At 38.8% G+C, this 16,268-nt stretch overlaps 2 protein-coding genes across 2 annotated transcripts in view; both read left to right on the top strand.

The window, feature by feature from the left end:
* LOC135094698 (C-terminal-binding protein-like) overlaps nt 1–9,831 on the top strand; it is a 26,432-nt gene extending 16,601 nt beyond the window's left edge. Inside the window, 10 exon segments of the mRNA XM_063995016.1 lie at nt 501–568; nt 1,609–1,895; nt 3,576–3,704; nt 4,847–5,005; nt 7,201–7,264; nt 7,862–8,076; nt 8,225–8,366; nt 9,065–9,351; nt 9,353–9,492; nt 9,690–9,831. Of these exon segments, the coding sequence (XP_063851086.1) occupies nt 1,635–1,895; nt 3,576–3,704; nt 4,847–5,005; nt 7,201–7,264; nt 7,862–8,076; nt 8,225–8,366; nt 9,065–9,351; nt 9,353–9,466 (1,371 nt within the window). The 5' untranslated portion in view covers nt 501–568; nt 1,609–1,634 and the 3' untranslated portion in view covers nt 9,467–9,492; nt 9,690–9,831.
* LOC135094592 (THO complex subunit 3-like) overlaps nt 1–16,268 on the top strand; it is a 90,398-nt gene that overhangs the window by 67,204 nt on the left and 6,926 nt on the right. The window lies entirely within an intron of this gene.

The raw sequence follows: 16,268 nt of genomic DNA, 5'->3' as shown, positions 1-16,268 counted from the left end.
ATGAATAGCTAGAGAGAGAGAGAGAGAGAGAGAGAGAGAGAGAGAGAGAGAGAGAGAGAGAGAGAGATTATAACTCTATTGATTGCTGGGACATTAATTCATAAGTGTTGCTCTATGCATGATAATGAGAGGAAGAGGAGGAGGAGGATCAAAGAAAGAAATGGAAGATATATATATATATATATATATATATATATATATATATATATATATATATATATATATATATATATATATATAATATATATATATATATATATATAAAGTAGAATCAAATGGAGAGAGAGAGAGAGAGAGAGAGAGAGAGAGAGAGAGAGAGAGAGAGAGAGAGAGAGAGGAGAGAGAGGAGGAGAGAGCACCATTCATATATTTAACAATGCATTTGTTATCTTATTCATTTATGTTATTCTTTATTTACTTATTTATTATCTATCTATCTATTTATCTACCTTTCTATCTATCAATGTAACAATCTACTTATCTATCATTGTCTTTTCCAGATGAAATTCTGCTAACTTAGTTCAGCGCCCAGAAACCAATCCCCACCCTCAACACAACCAAAATTTAGGTAAGTTGACCTTGTGACCTCACTGGGGCAGGTCAGGTCAGGTTAGGTTAAGTTAGGGAATGTTTAGTTTATGTTAGGTTAATATTATTGGAAGTTTATATATAACTTAATTTTTCTTGTTATTTGTTATTTTATGTAATTCACTTTAAAGTAATTATTGATTTTATTTATTTATTGCTTTTTTATTTCATTTCTCAGAGAATAGAGTAAAATTATATTCATGAAAATATTAGTTATTTTTTGGCCATTTATTGTTATTTGCTGGCCATTTATTGTTATTCACAGATACTTTTATTATTTTTAAAAGTATTTAATTGTTATTTAAGACCATTTTATTATTTAGGGCTATATTTTATTATCTAGGGTAATTTTATCATTATTTATGGTCATAATTATTTAGGTTCATTTTATTATTATTTAGGGCAGGTTAGGGTGGGTGTGTAGGTTGTGGTCATGTAGGTTAGGCTAAGCTAGGGTAAATTTGTGGCACATGTTAGGTTAGGATAGACAAGGAAAAGTGTAGATTAGGTGTGCAGGGTTGGATTAGGTCAGGTTGTCAAAAGTATTATAGAGTAGGTTAGGCTGGATTTAATTTTCATTAGGTCAGATGTGTACATTTATTTGGGTTAGTTTAGGCTAGGCTCAATTATGGTATGCGTGTAGAGTAGGTTAGACTAGACTAGATTAGGTTAGGGTAGGTGTGTAGATGAGGTTAGGTTTGGTTAAGTTGACTAGAGTAGGTGTATGTCAGGTTAAAATAGGCTGGAGTACATTAGATGCATAGAGCAGGTTAGGTTAGGCTAGAGTACAGTAGGTATGTATGCTTGGCTAATGTAGATGTATGAATTTAGCTCTAGTTTAGTTGTACCAGTTTAGCCAGCCAGTGCATATACCCCCATAAGTGTGGCTGAGTGATGTGTGGTTTTGTGGTGTTGTGGTGTTGTGGTGGTGGAGTGTCGGTGCATGAGTTACTGTTCCCCACGTGCAGCTTGCGTGTAGGCCATGATGGATCAGTACCGAGGGTCGCCGCCTTCTTCCAGGTCGTGAAGTCCTGGCAGCGGGGTGCATGGACAAGCCCCCTGGTGTTGTTGGGGCTGACCGCCAGTTCCCAGTCCCCCAGACAGTCCCTGCCGCCATGCTGGCCTCCAACAAGCGGCCCCGGCTGGACAACATCCGGCCGCCCATCCCCAATGGCCCTGGGATGCACGCGCGGCCCCTGGTGGCCCTGCTGGACGGCCGTGACTGTGCCATAGAGATGCCCATCCTCAAGGACGTGGCCACCGTAGCCTTCTGCGATGCTCAGTCCACCTCAGAGATACACGAAAAGGTGACCTTTTCCTTCCACCCTTGTTTTGTCGCACCTGGCCTTACCTTACCAAACTTAACCTGACTTAGCCTAATGTAACTTAACCTAGCCTTACCTTACCCAACCTAATCTGAGACATCCAGATACAGAGATACAGTTTTATTTTTCACTATCTTTACAATAAAATTCTTTATAGTTGACTCAGTTTTTTCCTTTATTTACAGATAACATTTTCCTCTGTTCTTTTCTTATCAATAAATTCATTATGTTCTCATTTTCCTTATTTTTCTTTTCTTTCCTCTCCTGTTCCCATTCACAGTCATGTCCTTCCCCTCCTCCTCCTCCTCCTGCTGGCTGGTATTGTGTTGTGTTGTGTCATGTCGTCTATACTCTGATACACTCATAATTCAACTCAAAAAGTTTTACATGAGTTTATTCTGAGACAAGTTTTTTTCCACAACCGCCCAAACTATTACTCTTCCTCCTCCTCCTTAGTTCTTTATTTATTGTCTAATTTTTGGCTAATTCTTGTTTGTTCTTATTTTGTTTTGTTTGTCTTTTTTAGTTACTCTCCTTTCAGTTTTCTGTTTTATCTATTTTTTTTATTTCTTGTTTCTCTTCTATTTTCTCTTTTATTGATTTTTTTTGGGGGGTTCATTTGCTTTGTCTTCTTTTTTTCTATTTTATGTTTCTCTATTTTTCTTTTGTTTATCTCCTTGTCCTTTTTCCAATCCCTTATTCCTCTCTACTTTCCTTTCTTCCTTCCTTCCTTTACACTCTCTCTCTCTCTCTCTCTCTCTCTCTCTCTCTCTCTCTCTCTCTCTCTCTCTCTCTCTCTCTCTCTCTCTCTCTCTCTCTCTCTCTCTCTCTCTCTCTCTCTCTCTCTCATCACAAGTTCCCTGCACAGTTATCAAAAGTTTCTCTCCCCTCATATTCCATTGCCTGAGTGGAACCCTCTTCTTCATTTCATGTTTGTATTGACACACTCTCCCTCTCTTTTTCCCCTCTCTCTGTTTCCTCCTCTCCCTCTCTATCTCTCTTTCCTACTTCTATTTTTTTTGTTGTATGGTTAACTTTTATTTTTATTCCTCTTTTGGTTCTCTCTCTCTCTCTCTCTCTCTCTCTCTCTCTCTCTCTCTCTCTCTCTCTCTCTCTCTCTCTCTCTCTCTCTCTCTCTCTCTCTCTCTCTCTCTCTCTCTCTCTCTCTCTCATCTTTGTTCTTGTTATATCTTTTTTTTAGTTTTCTCTTTTTCTTTTTCTTCTTTTTGTAGCTCTTAGTCAGTATTCTTGTTATAATTATTTGTTATCATTGTTATATTTCAAGTTTAATATTGCTGCTATTTATTCCCATTCCTATTCTAATTATTGTTTCTATTCCTTCCCTTGCTGCTGTGTGGCTGCAACAACAACTACAACAACAACTGCTACTACTACTACTACTACTACTGCAACTCCAACAATGGTGCAACTACTATAACCAAAACAACTACAACAACTGCAACAACCACTGCTACTCATCCTGGTCTGGTACTACAACAACAACCACTACCTCATCACAACAACAACAACAACTATTGCTGGTGTGGTGGTATGACTCCTACTGTTTCCACAACAACCACCACCACCACCACCACTCCTCTGCCTACTGCCGTACCACACCCGCCACCACCACTACTACTACAACCCCAACTACTACATCAGGTGTTAAATGAGGCGGTGGGGGCGTTGATGTGGCACACAATAACACTGACGAAGGAGGACCTGGAGAAGTTCAAGGCTCTCAAGGTCATCGTTCGCATTGGTAGTGGCATAGATAATGTGGATGTCAAGGTGGGTGATAGCTGAAATGCCCCTCTGTACTCTGAAATGTCCCTATGCACCCTTACTTTTGTCCTGAGTTCCCTGTGTCATTGTATGTTCTTCCTTTCCTTCCTTACTGTGTCAATATGTTCTCTATGTCTTTATGTCCCTGTATCCATAAGGCTCTATTCCCTCATGCCCCTGTGTCCTCTCCCCTTACTGTATCAAGATGTCCCCTTTTCCCCTCGTCCCCCTCCTTACTCCTCCAACACACACACAGGCAGGCAGGCAGGCAGGCAGGAGGTCAAAAGTCTTAATTAAAAAAAGGTGTGTGCAGGCTTGGTAGGTTTGGGGCAGAGATGTCACAAGTTGGTGGTGGCGGCGGCGGTGGTGTCGGCAACTTTGAGTCATTTTAAGGAAAGTCTGTGCCGGCGAAAGCTTTGTCAAGTTAAAAAGTTTTTCTTGGGAGCCCAAAGTTGATAATTCTGCAAGTTGATTGCTCGAGTCTTCCCAATAGCAGGAGTTTTGGCATAGTTTGAATTATTCCCTCATGGCTCAGGCCAGGGAGAGGCTGGGAGAGGGAGGGAGAGATTGGTAGCAAGAAGTGAAGAGCTGTTTGTTGTGTTGTCATTATTGATTGTACGAGGAAAGGAGAGAGAGAGAGGGAGAAAGAAGAGAAGAGAAGAGAAGAGAGAGAGAGAGAGAGAGAGAGAGAGAGAGAGAGAGAGAGAGAGAGAGAGAGAGAGAGAGAGAGAGAAGCTGACTGAAGTATGAATAGATGTGTTGTATTACTATTATTATTATTTTTATCACTGTTGTTATTATTATTGATTGTATGAGGAAATGAGAGAGAGAGAGAGAGAGAGAGAGAGAGAGAGAGAGAGAGAGAGAGAGAGAGGAGAGAGAGAGAGAGAGAAAGAGAGAGTGAGTGTGATGCAGTATCATTGATTAAAAGAGGAATAGATCTCATATTAACCTAACCTAACTTTTCTCCCCACAGGCTGCAACCAAACCTATTCTACCCCACAGGCTGTAATCTAATCTAATATAACCCAAACCTATCAATACCTGCACATCCTTGTACCTTTTTCCATCAATGTGTAACCTAACCTAATGTTTCGTCCACAGACTGTACCTCACCTCACCTAACCTCACCTCACTTCCATCCACAGGCGGCGGGAGAGCTGGGCATAGCGGTGTGTAACGTGCCTGGGTATGGCGTGGAGGAGGTGGCAGACACTACAATGTGCTTAATTTTGAATCTTTACCGCCGCACCTACTGGCTGGCAAACATGGTGCGGGAAGGGAAGAAGTTTACCGGTCCAGAGCAGGTGTGGGAGGTGATGATGATTAGTGTGTGAACCAGTGATTTTGTGCCTGTTAGTACTGCCGCTGTTCTCTGCTGTCTGTCTAGCTATATCTGTCTCTTTATCTATCTGTTTTTTTCTATCTTTCTCTGCACTGATCTGTTTCTCTGTCTTTGTTTTCCTTCTCTCTTTATTTGTTTATATCTGTATCTATTTTCTTTCTCTGCCTATCTGTCTATATTTAGCTGTCTCTGTCTCATGTTTGTTTTTATCTCTCTATCTGTGTCTGTTTCTCTCTCTATCTGTGTTTCTCTCTGTTCTTCTCTTTCTATGTGCCTCTGTCTCTGTGGCTCTCTCTATCTCTCTGTGTTTATCTTCACCCATCTCTTTTTCTCAATACTAACCATCTCTTCACCTCTTCCCCTCCCTTCTATTCCGTTCTCTCTTTCTCTTATCTCTCCTCTTCTTTCTGCTCTCCTCTCATCTTCTCTTCTCTTCTCTTCTCTTCTCTTCTCTTCTCTTCTCTTCTCTTCCCATGTTTTCTCTCTTCTGTTCTTTCTTCACATTTCTCTACTCTCCTCTCTCTCTCTCTCTCTCTCTCTCTCTCTCTCTCTCTCTCTCTCTCTCTCTCTCTCTCTCTCTCTCTCTCTCTCTCTCTCTCTCTCTCTCTCTCTCTCTCTCTCTCTCTCTCTCTCTCTCTCTCTCTCTCTCTCTCTCTCCTTTCCTTTCCTCTCACTTTTCACCCCTTCTGACTCCCACTCAAGGCTTCTGGCGCAAAAATCACTGTTACTTTCACACACAAATTGGTTTAATACTCACTAATATTATTGTTTTACGTATTACTCGTGTTCCTTCCCTCTCCCTACCTCTCCCCTCAGTGTGTTTTGTTTTATTCCCTCCCCTCCTATTCCCTCCTTCATTTTTGTGTCTCCATCCCCTATTTTTAGTTTTTACCCCTTTTTATCTATTCTGCACCTTTTTTTATATATTTGTCTAATGTAGTGTAGACTGTCACTTGTTTTGTAGTCTTCAGTCGTCAATAGTTGTCTTCGATCCTCTTATAGTTTTAGTTTTCTCAGTAAAGTGTGTGTAGTGAATGACTTTTGTCTGATGTTCTATTTCTTTCTTCTTCTTCTCTATTCTATTCTCTCTGGCTATGTATGTTGTTGTATTTAGTGCTGTATCTGTTTTCTTTCTGTCTGTCTGTCTGCTCTTTTCTTTGGCTTGTCTTTATTTTTCTGTCTTTTTCTTTCATTTCTTTGTTTCTTTCTTTTCTTGCTGTTTTTTCTTTCCTTCTCTCCCTTTTTCCTCCCTTTCTTTTTTTTCTTTCCCTTCCCTATCCTTCATATCATTGTTCCTTCGTTTCTTTATTTCTCTTCATTCTTTTTTCCCTCATTTTCTTTCCCTTCCTTTCCCATCCCTTCCCTCTCCTCTCCTCTCCTCTCCTCTCCTCTCCTCTCCTCTCCTTTCCTCTCCTCTCCTTCCCTTCCCTTCCCTTCCCTTCCCTTCCCTTCCCTTCCCTTCCCTTCCTCTCCCTTCCTCTCCCTTCCTTCCTTCCTTGTAAATGTCTGTCCTGTGTCTAAATCCCATGAGATCACCCCAAACATTCCTAGCTACCCCAAACACTTCCCAGAGACAGAACAGCACTGCAACACTCCTCAGCACTTTATGAGACACTACAAATAAATGGTCTTCAATACTTATAAAACACTTCTACACTTTATGAAACTTACTTAATAAAACATTCAACACTTTATGAAATGCTACATCACTTAGTAAAACAGTCTCCTGCACTTTACGTAACACAAATATTAAACAGAACTCTCTTGGTATTTTCAAAGAACTCATATTTGTTATCTTCACGTGACAAATGAAGATGGGAAAAGATTAAAGAACATTGTTGCACAAGAACACAAATCAAGCACTAAATAATTAAAATAGAACACAAAACATAAGAAAACAATACAACAAAAAGTTAAAACAACAAAACACACGCAAACATTCTTAGAAAAACAAAACAACACAAACTGCCTAGAAAACTAAAGCAACACAAAATATAGAAAACAAAAACAAAAACAAAAAAATCCCTAAAACACAGACTATAAATGAAACGAAAGACAGTCCCCCTTCCACCACCACCACGACCACCACCACCACTGGCCCCCATCCCTCTCTGCCCTTCACTCACCATCTCCTCTGTCATTTCTTCACTGCTACAGGTGCGAGAGGCGGCCCAGGGCTGTGCACGGATACGAGACGACACGCTGGGCATTGTGGGTCTGGGTGAGTGTCTGTGTGTGTGTCTGTCCATGTGGGGCTGAATGTCTGAATGTTTTGTTGGTTTAATTTTATATAATCTTCCTTCAGTTGATGTTTCCTGTATCTGTCATGCTTTTTAGTGTGTGTGTGTGTGTGTGTGTGTACCTAAGAAAATGAGGGAAGCTGCAAGAATTCAGCTGGTCTACATGTGGCATTGCAGTAAAATATAATAGATAAGCAGAGAATGAAAGTGTAAAGGTTGTAAAGTGGTGTCATTGGTCCCTGTGTCTGGTGAGTCTCAGTTTGATGAAGTACAGTTGTGCTGCCACTTGTCTCACCAGGCATAATTATATATCAGAGATAAACAACACCTGTTACCTATTGCATTTTGTATTGCTGTTAATGTTTCTTGTATGATTATTAAGTTTTTGGGCAGTTCAAGTATGAAAATGCTGGTTAGAATGGTGAATTTGAACTTTGCTAAAGATTAGTTAATGATCTTTTTATTCTGCATTGGGTCTGCAGTGGCACTAATGCAGAAAGAAAAAAAATGATGACAGGAAAATGAATGAATGAAAACAGTGGTGAGCTGAGATGACCTAACCCATTACTTGTGTGCAGGTCGCATTGGGTCGGCAGTGGCACTGAGGGCCAAGGCGTTTGGATTCAACGTGACCTTCTATGACCCGTACCTGTCAGACGGCATTGAGAAGAGCTTGGGCATCACCAGAGTGTACACCCTGCAGGACCTGCTGTACAGAAGTGACTGTGTCTCCTTACACTGTTCCCTCAACGAGCACAACAACCACCTCATTAATGACTTCACCATCAAACAGGTACCAATCACTCATTCACTCTTTTATTCACCTGCAGGCACTCGTTTGCTTTGGCTGATGTCCCTCCTATATATGAAAAAAGGACAGATAAATAGATAGACAGCACACCTTAACCAGATCCCATCAATCACCAACCACTTCCCTACAGATGCGTCCTGGAGCCTTCCTGGTGAACACAGCGCGAGGGGCCCTTGTGGACGAGAATGCTTTGGCCTCTGCTCTGAAGGAAGGCAGGATCAGGGCCGCAGCACTCGACGTGCATGAGAACGAGCCATACAATCCTTTCCAGGGTGAGTGTAGGGCTGTGGGTGGTGATGGGGAGAGGGGAGGATGTGGAGAAGAAGGGAAATAAGGGAGAGAAAGAGGAGGTGTAGAGGAAAGAAACATGAAAATTTGGAAGTGTAGTCTGGGGAGAGAGAGAGAGATAATATATATATATATATATATATATATATATATATATATATATATATATATATATATATATATATATATATATATATATATATATATGTATATATATATATATATATATATATATATATATATATATATATATATATATAAAGAAACCAAGATAGGTAAGGATGAGAAATATACAATGATGGAGGATTTACAAACCAAACACAGCCAAAATTTGAAAGAGAAAGCCAGACAGACAATGATAAACATACACAGACATATAGGGACCACAAGACAGGTCTACCTATCCACTTCTGACAGCACCCCACATACAAACACACACAGCCATTTAGTCCAAGCACACCACCTTCACACAATGCTATACCCAACGCTGTCATCCAAACACAGGACCCTAAAGGGAGACAATCCTGGCTAACCACCCTCAACACAGCACCTCACTGATGCCTCCTCCCTAGAGAGACACACAGTCCTATATCCAGCCATTCAATCCAAACAAAGCACCTAAAGAGACACTGGCTAACCATCCCAAACACAGCAGCTTACTGACCCATTTTCCTCACTGCAGGTCCACTGAAGGAGGCCCCCAACCTGATTTGTACTCCACACGCTGCCTACTACTCCGATGCCTCAAGCAATGAGCTGCGGGAGATGGCGGCAAGTGAGATCCGGCGCGCCATCATCGGCCGCATCCCTGATGCGCTGCGGAACTGTGTCAACAAGGAGTACTTCATGGGTAACTACAGTGAGGGCGGCGTCAATGGCACCGCCCCATACTACGTCCCTGTCCACTCCACCACCCACGACTCCATGCCTTCCGGCCCCCCACCCACCAGCCACGTGGGTCCTGGCATCCCCCCCGCCCCCCCACATGGCCCCCAGCGTGCCCGTCAGTGGGGGCCGTGCGTCGCCGCCCACTGGTCCCCCTGGCCCACCAGGTTCACGGGAGTCCACGTCGCCATCACACTGAATAGCCCGGCCATCGCAGCACTGACTGTGAGTGTGTGTCTGTCTGTCTGTTTATATGTCTATGTGCATGTTTTGTCATGTGTCTGTTTGTCTTTCTGGCCTTATCTTCCTTTTGTGTGTGTGTGTGTGTGCCATAGTCTTAATTAACCATACCACCCTCACCATCTCACCAGCTCTCCTTCTCACACTCACTCACACTCATTCTTTCTCTCTTTCTCCCCCAGGTGACTGCTCGGCATTCATTCCATCAAGAGCTGAATAGACAGACCGCTGCTACCGCCGCCGCCATCACCCCTCCCTGCCCTCCCCTCCCCTGGCCCCATACACAGTGCAAGCAATGTACAAATATACCCCAGATGCCCCCCTCCCCCTGCCCTCACCTCCCCTCACACCTCCTGGGGAAGAAGACTCAATGGCTTAATATAATTTGCAAGTTTGATTATTATTATTATTATTATTATTATTATTATTATTATTATTATTATTGTTGTGTTTTTTATTTGCTTTTGAGTGAGTGTGTGTGTGAAAGGACGAGTGAGAGAGTGTGTGTAACCCTAAGCTTTTTTTTTTTTTTTTTTAAGGAAGTGAGTGCGAGTACATATATTTTTTTTATTATGATTCTCTCTCTTTTTTTTTTTTTTTTTTTTTTTTAATTACTGTTTTTCTTATGGTTAATTTTTACCTGTAATTTTGTTGGTGTATTCTCAGCCAACCAATAGTGAAGGGAGCAGGGCAGACTTGTAATTGTTCTTGTTTGTTTACCACTGTGACTCGTGTTCCCAGTGTCAGTGTTTTGTTTGTTCCTCGCGGCCGTCGCAGTCCTGGCCTGGCTGCTCCATTTGTTGTGTAATATTGTTTATAGGACTTAAGATTAATACTACTGTTTTTTTTTTTTTTTTTTATGTTTTGTAGGAAAATTTTTTTTGCATTCGTTTTTAATTTTTTTTCTGTATTTGCTTTTTTTTTGGTGTTTTGATGCAAATATATGTGAGATTGTGAGTTATGTTTATTTCTGTTTTATTTATTTATTTTTGTGCTAATTATTATTATTATTATTATTATTTTTTTTTTTTTTTTTATTTATTTTTTTTTTATTTATTTTATTTATTTTTTATTTTTTTTATTTTTTTTGGTAAAGTTCCACCTGTTACGTTTTGCTGCCGCTGCCGCTGCAAGTTTGTACGTCTGTATGAACAAGTGAAGCTCAAACGGTGTGGTGTCGCCGAAGTGTTTGGTAGAAAGTGACTGAACGCCGGCAAATATTGGATGCCACACACCGACACTCCATCCGGCAACATTGGCTTGGAAAATCTTGAATTGTGTCTTTAGTTTTGTTGAAATTTACAAATTCATCAATTTATGAAAAAACAAAATTCTGTTTTGTGTTTACTTTCATGTTTAAGAAATTCATTGATTCATCAACATTGGCTTGGAAAATTTGAATTGTATCTTCAGTTTTGTTGAAATTTGCAGACTCATGAATCAGTGAGAAAACATAACCCTTTAATTCTATTTATTTATTTATTTTATTTTTTATTTATTTTTTTCAAATTTACAGAAAGAGGAATGTTAAGTTGTGATGCTTTCATGTTTATGAAATTCATCAGTTTCAGTATTGGCTTGGAAAAATTTGAATTTTGTGGTTCAGTTTTGTTGAAATTTACTAATGCATCAATTTACGGAAAAACAAAATGTTACAATTTGTGTTGCTTTCAAGTTTGTGGAAATATAAACATTACAATCTGTGTTACTTTAAAAATTATGGAAATAGAGACTATAATTTATATTATTTTCAAATTTACAGAGATAGAAATGTTACAGTTTGTGTTAACTTCATGTATACGAAATTCATCGATGAATTTCTGAAAACAGGAAAACATTAGAATTTGTGTCATTTTCACGTTAAAGAAACCAATTCATGTACAAATTTTTAAAAAGGAAACGTAATTTTACTTTCTTGTTAACAAAAAGAATATGAGACTTCATGTTTCTGGCAAGCAAAAGGCAAATAAGTTTACAATTATTTTTAGTGAATAAATGTGGAGAGAAAAAAAACACAACTTTGACGAGAACTGTTGTGTGACTCAGGGCGGTGGCCACACGCACACACACACACACACACACATGACTGTACGTGTGTGTATGTTTGTGTGCATGTGTGCATATATAGAAAGCGCTGCTGCCTGGCCTGTGATGGAGAATAAATGCCAGATAGTGAGAGAGAGAGAGAGAGAGAGAGAGAGAGAGAGAGAATTCGTCTTAACTTTGTGCCGAAGGAAATACGTTAATTTTTTTTTTCGTTCGTTCGTTCACCAGCGATGGAAAATAATTTAGTTTGTGTTCGTTTTGTTTCTGGATAGGTTGCTGTGAGTCTTTCCAGGAGAGGCTGTGTGGTTGAAGGAGCGTCCAGGAGAAGCAAAGAAAGTAAAGTGAAGGAAGGATGGACAGGACAAGACAAAGAAACATTAAAAAGACATTTGTAACATTGTAAAAAGTGCTGAAAAGTCCCTTCTTTGTGAACCATTCTTCTTTTTTTTACATTATCTTGAGTTGCTGTGAGAAAAGTGTTGTTTTAAGAAGAGTAAAACAAAAAAAATTTCATTGCGTCTACAAAAGAATGAGAAATAAGAAGTATGTGTGTTTGTAAATTCCTTTTAAGTGTGAGCGAAAGATGAGAGAGAGAGAGAGAGTGAAAGCGAATGAGGTAAATTTGGTGTTTTGAGAAATTTTGCAGAATGTAAGGAAATTATCTATATTTTGTGGGGAAAAAACTCAAACATATTTGGGCGGTGATACAAAACCAGGACACTAAACAAGCAGAATAATGAGAATAATACCACTCGTCTTGGTGAGAGAGAAAAAAAAAACCGAGAGACAGGAAATTCAAGCCTTAGATAATCAAATAGTGTACAGAACATGACAAAATCAATGCAAGAAGAGACATCAGTGAAGAAAAGGCAAGAAAAAAGACTCAGGATGGAATCGTGTCCAAATAGTGAAGATAATGATGAGAGAGAGAAAAGTATTGCCAACATTCTCTGAGTTGCGTCCTTCCACAGCGTTCAAGAAATTGGTGAAAATAGAAGCAAGTTAAGCACGCAAGCAAGCAAGCAAGCCAAGACGGACAGACAGACAGACAGACAAACGGATGCGCCTAAGAAAATGTAAAAAAAAAAAAAAAAAAAAAAAATATGCTAAAAAAATTATCAATTCACTTGTATAAATGAAGTAAATACAGTAATAAGTGCGTTACAACAATGCAGGAAGGAAATAAAAATAAAAAAGATTTAGTTGACTCCATCTTAGTTTAATAAAAGACAGTTCTGGTTGATGTGTGTTTTTGTTGTCACTCTTAATTATAAAAGTAGATAAAGTGTTTAGCATTTACTCATTTATTTATTTATTTTCACAGGAGTTAAGTAGAAATAGATGAAATGTTTATAATCGGTGTAGTTATTATTGAATTATTTTTCGTAGGGGTTAAATAAGATTGATGAAACATTTATAATTGGTGTTTTTTGAAGGGACTAGTTTATTGTAAGCTTTTTGTGTTCTATCCTTTGAATTTAAATTGATATATCTACACACACACACACACACACACACACACACACACACACACACACACACATCTGTTTCACTCCTGTATCCTCATTTCTTAATTGTACTTTGGAAAGACTCTGAAAGCTTCACAGTAATGCACAAAGTTATTATTAGCATCATTATCATATCCACTCGAAAATAATTCTATTTGAGCTAATATATGAACAAAACTTTTATTGTATGAGGAAAAAGCTACTTAATATATAATAATAATAACGGTAGGGAGAGAGATGTGTCTGGCCCACTTGAGTAATTTGAAAGGCGCGTGAGCAGTAACAGGACGGGTTTGGCTAGGTGAGTCACGGGGAAGTACTGTGTGTGTGTGTGTGTGGGTATTACTGTTACACTAAACACTGGGACTCGTATTGCAGCCTGATAAAAGTGTAGAATTCTTGATGCAAACTCTTTATTGCTCGTGGAAACAGTCACCTCTTCTCCAGCTAAAAGGTGTAGAATCCTTGTTTAACTCTTTCCAATCACGAAACCCCCAGCAAATTTCTCTCATAGCCTGCTGTGAGCGTAAAATCCATGAAATTATCGCTTTACGCTTCAAACTCCTTCGAAAAACTCCTATTTTAACCTGTTAACAGTCTAGAATCTTCATTAAACCATCATTAAAATCATAAAGACAACCTGTAAACCCCAAAAAAATTATATTATAAGTTGCTATGAATAAAAATCCTTGTAAACTATCACAAAAAAATCACGAAATCACTTGAAAACTCAATAACTTCCACTACAGCCTGTTAAACTATCACTAATATCACGAAAACACTAGAAAACCCGAATAATCTTCCACTAGGATTTATTAATTAAGAAATGGACACAAACATGAAATCTTTTGAGTACGAAGAAAACGGGTGTTGGTTATGAGAGGAGGTGACCTTTATCCAACTCGTGTCCTTTGTTATGCTTAATACCAGCGGATGTTACAAAAGCGATAATTATCTAATCTTTTCTCTTCCTGGATGGCGATGAGAGGTGGAAAAAAATAAATAGGTATATTTCATGGCTTCTTGCGGCTTCCCTTATTTTCTTATATGTTTTTATACTGTATAGTTCTCTGGCATTTGTGGTAGGTATTTGAGGTCAGATCTGGTCCTTTCTCTAGCCAAGAGGAAATAACAAACGTACACAATGTTGGATTTAAAACTAGGAAATATTACAAAAGCGATCAAGAATGTTTTAAAATCTTTCCTCCTAGTTTAGCTACGGTTTATTTTGACTGACCTATTCCCTTGTCCAGCTTAGAGGAAACACACACACACACACACACACACACACGCAGGAAATACCAAAGTGCAGTAACCTTGAATTGCTAACTAGCAAGGTTTGCTTCCTGACGTGTGATGGCGATGCTGAGCGGGTTGACAACATCTGCGTGACTTTTCAGCGTGTGTGAGAGATTAAGGTCGTGTGTTGCTTCACCGTTGCTTCACTGCTTCACTTCATAGCATAAGAACCCGCTCTGCTTCATTCACTTCCTTGATTTGTTACTTCACCTATAGTCTTGTTACGGTGTTTGAGTCAGTTAGTTAATCGTTAAGCTAACGTTTAAAAAATCAAATTCAAATTCAAATATCCAAACTTCAAAGAAAAATGATATGAAACAAATAAGTAACGTTTCAAAATTCAAATATCCAAAGTTCAAGTATTTAAAAAAAACATCAAAATTATAGACGACAAGGCTGTTAAATGGTTAAGAATTAATATATAACTATGATGAACTGAAAAATTAGAAGTAAAGGAGAAGAAAGGAGTTATTTTGTACGCTATTCCTTGGGTTTAGGCTGAACGAAAGTGAAAGTTTAGAAGCTAAGCGTGGGATGAAAGAACGGGTTATATTATGTTCCTTGCCCCCACGCTCTCTCTCTCTCTCTCTCTCTCTCTCTCTCTCTCTCTCTCTCTCTCTCTCTCTCTCTCTCTCTCTCTCTCTCTAAGACATTATGGTGTATTTTCAGTCATTTTCCAATCAGAGAGAGAGAGAGAGAGAGAGAGAGAGAGAGAGAGAGAGAGAGAGAGAGAGAGAGAGAGAGAGAGAGAGAGAGAGACCATTTTGGATACATTATTATTACCTTGACATCAGCAGTGTGTGTGTGTGTGTGTGTGTGTAGGAAGAGAGAGAGAGAGAGAGAGAGAGAGAGAGAGAGAGAGAGAGAGAGAGAGAGAGAGAGAGAGAGGAAGGCTGTCATTCTTCAAGGCAGGACCGTTAAATGCGTGTATGTGGAGAGAGAGAGAGAGAGAGAGAGAGAGAGAGAGAGAGAGAGGAGTGAGTCATTGAAACTTTATATAAGGGAAGATGCAACGGAAGAGAGAAAGGAAAGTAAAAAAATGTCATATATATATATATATATATATATATATATATATATATATATATATATATATATATATATATATATATATATATATATATATATATATATATATATATATATATATATATATATATATATATATATATATATATATATATATATATATATATATAATTTTCTAAAGGTTACAAAGATTAATTAGGTTTACAAGTATATTTTTCTCTAGATGATGCAGAATTCTTGTTAAATTATCACTAAAATCACGAAAACATCCTTGAAAATCCCAATAACTTCCAGCATGGCCTGTTAATTGGAAGTTGTCAGGGGAAGAAAGCTGAAAATTATTTTGATTAACTAATAATATCACAATTTTGTATTGAGTTATTATTTTATCTTCTCTAGGACGAATTGTAAGCAGAAGTAGAAATGTAGACAGGTAGAATGAAGGATTAATACAAAATACAGCTATGCATACATGCAAACATACGTAGTAGCAGAATTTGAGACATGCAGAATAAGGAGTGAACACAACATACATGCATACATACATACATACATACATACATACATACATACAAACCAAGCACTGTTAAAGAAAGTGGCGTGTGGGTTCACTGCAACAGGACAAAGCCAGCCTCTCTCTCTCTCTCTCTCTCTCTCTCTCTCTCTCTCTCTCTCTCTCTCTCTCTCTCTCTCTCTCTCTCTGCACCTCCACCCTTCTCTTGCCTTATACAGACAGACAAACAGGTAACACACTGACTCACACTCCCACGCCAAATACCTTAGCATAAAAATCTTTAACGGAGTGATTCTTAAGCATTCCATCATTTATTTCTATATTGGTTATTGAGAATATCCTCCCCGAATTACGCAGGCAGTATT

This window comes from Scylla paramamosain, chromosome 46 (assembly GCF_035594125.1).
Source record: "Scylla paramamosain isolate STU-SP2022 chromosome 46, ASM3559412v1, whole genome shotgun sequence".
NCBI lineage: Eukaryota > Metazoa > Arthropoda > Malacostraca > Decapoda > Portunidae > Scylla > Scylla paramamosain.
Note: the sequence above shows the minus strand (reverse complement) of the source record. Positions and strands in the feature narration are given on the sequence as shown.